At 47.3% G+C, this 6,201-nt stretch overlaps 2 protein-coding genes across 2 annotated transcripts in view; both read left to right on the forward strand.

Moving 5' to 3' along the window:
- Nucleotides 1–1,139: 1,139 nt before the first annotated feature.
- On the forward strand, nt 1,140–3,915 carry LOC135823427 (uncharacterized). Its single transcript, XM_065336281.1, has 2 exons — nt 1,140–1,771; nt 3,337–3,915. The coding sequence occupies exons 1-2, from the start codon at nt 1,708–1,710 to the stop codon at nt 3,699–3,701; spliced, it is 429 nt and encodes a 142-aa protein (XP_065192353.1). The 5' UTR covers nt 1,140–1,707; the 3' UTR covers nt 3,702–3,915.
- Nucleotides 3,916–5,474: 1,559 nt separating this feature from the next.
- LOC135823428 (uncharacterized) overlaps nt 5,475–6,201 on the forward strand; it is a 4,034-nt gene continuing 3,307 nt past the window's right edge. Inside the window, exon 1 of the mRNA XM_065336282.1 lies at nt 5,475–5,692. Within this exon, the coding sequence (XP_065192354.1) occupies nt 5,608–5,692 (85 nt within the window). The 5' untranslated portion in view covers nt 5,475–5,607. The remainder of the gene's footprint in view (nt 5,693–6,201) is intronic.

Here is a 6,201-nt window from a genome sequence, read left to right on the forward strand (position 1 = left end):
GCAGCGTTCACCACTCAAGTCAAGTCGACCACTCCAAGCCAAGGTCGGTGACCCCTTCCCTCGGATCGTAGCGATGGCCGATACGGCAGTGGAGCTGTCTGGCTCACCCTCAACGCTCCGGCACTAAAGTACTATACTGAGCACGTCGCTCTAATCAGTGCCAGATGTTGTGCGCACATTCCAAACCATTCACAGCGCCACTGACTGTACCGGTATGTAGAAGATATCAGCATGTGGTCCTCCACGCTCAACAAGCTGATCAAACAATTATTTGAACGGCTTCACCGTATGTTAGAGAAGTGGACGCCTCGGCAAAGCTGACTCCCTCAAAAGGCTCAAGGTAATGTTGTTATAGGGCCTCAGACTTGGGCAAACATACCTTCCAAGCGACATAGCAAGTACAGGCAGTCGACGTGCGTAGATCGACGTTGTTGCTGCTTCCCTTGTCCGCTCCAAAGGAAGTCAAAACAGAAGTCGACAACCTGATGTTTTCTGTATCCTGCATGTCATCTACTATACTGGGCACTGCTGCCAGTGTTGGTCTACAAGATGTTTACGAGGATTTTGCCCAGCCAGCTTGCGAGGGTGGCCGACCTTGTCCCTGATTTGCAAACCCCGAGTGAAAGACGCACGATCTCGCGGATCTAAACTGGCAGATCAGATGCAGAGTTCGAAGGGTCTGCAAGTGTAGTATAGTGCGTAGATGGGCGGAAAAGTAACACATCCTTGTCACTTACTGATCATGGACCAGATCGACATCGCGTCCTGTTCCGTATACGCGTAGACTCTATGCACGTGCTTTTGCAGCGCGCCCCGTTGGTTGACAGCTGCCAGGTCTCTGTGAAACTGAAGAAGTTCACTTCATTCAATACCCTCGACGGCTCGAGACCCATTTCCGTCATTTGAGCTCATGATATGGACCATGGCGGGCATGGGAAGAAGAGGCCAACTCGATACGCTCCGGGTCCCTGTGCTAAAAGTACAGGTACTTTAGAAAACAAAACTCTTCTGAGTCTAGCCCCTACCCACCGGCAAAGACGTTTGCTACATCCGCTGCCCGGTCCGGGTTGACCAGCGGCTTGAAAAGGTGTTACATGTACTAGAACTGATAATCATCGAGCCAACGCTGACCGTGCAAGGCTGTAATCATGTGAGGATAAGGACTAACCCGTCTATGATTCTGATACATGTCCTTGTGAGTTGTGGTGCTAGAAATATTGCAGTGTTACAAATAGTTGCTTTGTAGTTGCGTCTTCACCTAGGCTAAAGTTTAAACATGGCACTATGGCTCGGGCAGGCTAGTAATATCCACTTACCCTGGCGATATTTTCACACCTCTCGCACAGTTCTCTTGTCAGTCTTGTGGCTCGCAGATACAGTGACTTGTGTTCAGTCAGACTTCAGTCATGTCCATGAACACATCAATGAAACTATTCTTTTTCTCCAGTGCATGTGCCTTGGCTTGTAAATTTAGTGGTAGCGTTGCATTCTGTTGGCTGTCTGTCGTGCACAAATAATGATGTGTTGTCGTCCAGCCGCTCCCAGTGTCTGCGGTAGGTCTACCATTACTAGCAGACGGCGTCCATCGCTTCCTATCGCGCTAATCAGCAGATTAATTCCACACAGTCGAACTGGAAGTATCAGTTGTGAGTAGTAGGTCTACGTCGAGGCGGTGATAGTCTGGATTGACGTGTGGCGAAATCTGTGATGGTCATCCGCTTCAACCAGCTGGCGTTCGTGTTGTTCGTCATCCTATCCGCAAGTTTCTATGGTAATGAGAGCACGGTAGTTGATGTGTTTTTTCAGTCGGTAGGCTGACAGTACTTTCGGCCCTGGTACATGTACGTGAATAATGATATTAAATAAAATACCTGTACTACCACATCCCCGGGTCGAAAATGATAATGAAAGAGTCGGACCAGGCGCGTGCGCCGGTGCCTTTCAAGGGGGGTTCCGGGGGCCTCCCTGGGGAAAATTTTCAAAAAATTAAGCAAAATCCTGCATTTTGAGCGAAAAATGGGGGTTCCGGGCACCCAGGAACCCATACGGGGCACGCGCCTGATAGACGATGATCAGGGTGGCTAAGCCACACTAATTTTTGGCTCTGTTTAAAAAAGAAAGAGGCCTACAGGCCCTACACCTTACAACAATGGTCTCACTGGTAAAAACTTAAAAAGAGAAATTATTCATTCAAATTAGGCCAGGCGGATTGACCGGTAGTCGCACGAGCACATGGTTGGCTGATGGTCATGAATAACGTGAAACCTTTTTCCTGCAACATAGCTTCATCCTTTCTCTGCACGGAACTCGAGTACATAATTATCATACATGATTATGTAGTCTTGGTAACGGACAGTAAGTGGATGGGAGACTTTCAGGGGCTTCTCCCGTTGTGCTGGGATATCTGATGCGCCACTGGTCTGTATTTCACCCTCAGCCTGTGCACCTAGCTGTGCACCAAGCTGTGCACCAAGCTGTGCACCTGCTGCTGACCTAAAGGCTAAATGCCCAAACACCTCTAGTGACTCCATGACTTGACTGATTTTGCAGACGTACGGTTTACTTGAATGCTGCATTCAAATTCCTGCATGTGAAAGGTATCCAGGAGAAGGAATGGGTGAAGTCAAGATGTACTGTTCATAATACAACAGCCTATGATGTTACATGTTATTAAACTATGCACAGTCCGAACAATACCAACTACCAACTACATGTACTTCAAAGTAAAATTCTTCTATAATGTTGAGATTGGCATATGGATGCTTGAATACTCATCTGGCGGCTAACAGACTGCGTGTTATACACTCGTCACGGTGATACAAGAGGCAGCTGTAGTTGTTGTTGCTATTGTTGTTGTTGTTGTTGTTGTTGTTGTTGTTGTTGTTGTTGTTGTTGTTGTTGTTGTTGTTGTTGTTGTTGTTGTTGTTGTTGTTGTTGTTGTTGTTGTTGTTGTTGTTGTTGTTGTTGTTGTTGTTGTCGTCGTCGTCGTCGTCATCGCTGTTGTTGTTGTTGGTGGTGGTGGTGGTGTGGTTGCTCTAGTCATCATCATTGGTAATCCTCCACAGCAAAAGTAGTACGTTGCTAGTGGCATAGACTTGGAGGGAAGCCTGAGATGACTGTATTATTGGGGTGCTGTGTATGAGCACTGCAAGTGAACCCAAGCGTGTACGGTGTTGTGCATGTACATGTGCATGTATGTTGCATTAACGTTTAATGCATGGCACACACGAATGGCATAGGTTAAGCATGAGTGAAGAACTGAGGGCAAAGCATTGCTGTACAGCACGTTATGCAGTGAATTCTTCGTTGTGTCATTCGTCGCGTTTGTGCTCGCAGGTGATCGTCGGTGGGTGGATGCGCAACAGCCACAGTGCCGTCTGCTCTCCAACAGCGACCCCGAAGTGAAACGTCTCATCTACACCTATCCCAGAACACTGCGCAGAAGTGGCGATGTGGAGCGCGGTGAAACCTGGATGCTCATAGTTCTTATTGTGTTCGTTGTGGTGACTGTTGTGCCTCCGCTTCACTACCTGCTCGCGTACATGCTCCGTTACTGGAGCAGGAAGTCTGGCCGACGAGAAGCCTGGCTGGAGAAACACTCGCCGTATCGGCTGGAATCTCCCGAGCACTGGGGCAGAGAGTCTCCTGAAGACGGTGCGAGCGCTGAGGAAGACGACCCGCACGACAATGTTTCAATCTAAAACACAGTTATTTTTTGTACCATTATCTGTATTGTACTGTTCTCTGTAGCCTCTCCTAGTTTCCCGTATGCAGTGTGCTGCTGCCTTGATCTGTTAGCCCAGTACAATCTCCTTGACCTGCGTTGCATTGGATTTATCGCTCGATCTACATACAAGAATCATACTGACTTTAATTTACGCCCTGTCTGACAGAAAGAATTATTTTCAAAGGTCACCAGTCATGAAGATGTAGCTACGTACATGTTGTACATGTAAACTGTGATCGCCACTGTTGTCACAACAAACTACAGTAAAACCTGTGACTAGCGACCACCCCTTGGGGCAAGAGAAAGCGGTCTTTAGTGGCAGGTGGTCCTTAGCTAGAGGTTTTCACGATCGTCCGTGCCTGTTGAAGTGGTCTGAAGTACCAGGTTTTACTGTAGTACCAGGCTGGTCGCTAGTCACGGTGGTCTTTAGTTACAGGTGTACCTGTACCGTGATGGACATACAAGTACAATATAACATGTACTGGTTATCAGTAGATATCAAGCTTATTTCAAACGCGGAGAAGGGAATGTACCAGGGAGGGGAGCCCTGGCCTGGCTTGTGATGTACCGTGTACGGCGCCCTGATTTCTGCAAGTGCTGCTCAGCATTCAGCAATGAAATCCGGTCAAGTCAGTCACTGGCATGCCGGGCGCTGTGCAGCCCTAGACCTGCGAACACTGGGATGTGTGCTGGTGCAGGGTGCAAACTAGACTCACGCGATCGGATTTCCCGCAGCAGCCCTGGAGTAGATGATCGCCTTTTCGCGTCGGCCCTAAATGAGATGAGCACAACATAAAAGCGATGGTACAGAACATGATTTCATAAGAATTTACTTACTAGATGTTGTGATCAACACAGTACTAGCACTCCTTCATGCCGTGATAAAGATGCAGGTCGACAACGGGGGTTACCAAAGACGTCTCTAGGCTATTCTCTAAATCAAGAGTATATTACAGTGTACCCCCCCCCCCCATGGGGCTTATATAGTATATACCCTTGTCTAAACCTGGATCCAGCATAGTAATTATTAATTTATTATTATTATGAGACGAGGTACTACATGCGTGGTAAGGAGAAGAAGTCGCAACACGTGACTTCCTGTGTTCTAACTCACTTCTATTTCTAGCACTGCGCTTGATATGATAAGGACGACATCCAGCAGCTCCATTTTCACACACCTGCGGAGAACACACAGCGTTGAGAACGGTGTTCCTGACTGTTACCATAAACCAGTTGGTAGAGTCAAAATTAATAGGTTAAACTATCAAGCAGGGCTTGCATAATAATAGTGTCTTTTAAAAGTCTATGGTGCCGTGCTTGAGAGACAATAGCACCTACCCTGCAATGTCTCAGTCTGTCTTTGTCACATTGTTTCCTTCACCATCTACGCCTTGATCCTTGAAGGGTGGTGGCGTTCCTACGGATGCGGAAAACCCGGCTTCCAGCCGAGTCTCACGCGAACCGTGAAAAAATTTCCTTCACCTAAATCCTTGCACACCCGAGGTGCCGAGTTATGCACAGGATGTCAGTAGGCAATGCTACGATGAAAGGCCCTAAAGAAACAGAAACAATCTTACAAATTATTGGTATTGGAAAGGGCCAATCTGTGGCCATAAATGCCGCACCTCGTGCAAAGAGTGAAAAATACATAGGGGGACGTTCCACTGGTCCAATGACATCACAGCCTATCGGGACTAAAATGAGGTGTGCGAGCGATTTCCAACTTACTTCTTCAATGCGAGTCCAGGCTGGGAGTAGTGAGGCCATTTTGAAGTGTGGTAGGCCTCCAACGAGTTACGTTCTGCTCGGAAACCAGCTTGAGCGACCCTAGTGTGTTTGATTAGTTGTAGACACTGATTATTATCTTGAAAGTCTGCGCAATGAAGGGGCCGTTGCTATGGACATTGTGCAAACTGGGCATGTTGCTGATTCTAGCCTCGGTGATCTGTGGCATGCAAGGGAAAGGTACGTCCACGCTATGACATTGAACCAAACTAAAGTTATTTCGACTATAGTGGAGTGAGTTATCAGGGGCGGAACCCCCTAAATGTCGTAAATGTACTACTGGCAACCATATGCGTGTCCATGTACATGTATCAGCTACATGATTGTATTCAGTTTTTGACTATACTGGAACCCCCTGTAGAGATCGCTGGATCCGCCGCTGGTTATCATGTCATGTTCTAGTAATGTGCCAGATACTTCAAGTGCATGAACCGAATTTGTTTTAGCCTGGCTCATGCACTTACATGTATGTACATGTACAATGTATTTTGAGCATTGCTTGATGTGTTATTAAAAGGTAGTTGTTGTGGTTGTGAACAGTAAGTAGATATTCTCTGATGCCTAGAGCCAAGGACAATATACACGTACAATGTGCATGGAAACAGGGAAAACGATGGGCCACAAGTTATGCCGTGGAAATGTGCTTGATGCCATGGGAGATTGTCATGGAATGTTTCAGTACCCCTTGT

Source organism: Sycon ciliatum, chromosome 8 (assembly GCF_964019385.1).
Source record: "Sycon ciliatum chromosome 8, ocSycCili1.1, whole genome shotgun sequence".
In the NCBI taxonomy this organism is placed as follows: domain Eukaryota; kingdom Metazoa; phylum Porifera; class Calcarea; order Leucosolenida; family Sycettidae; genus Sycon; species Sycon ciliatum.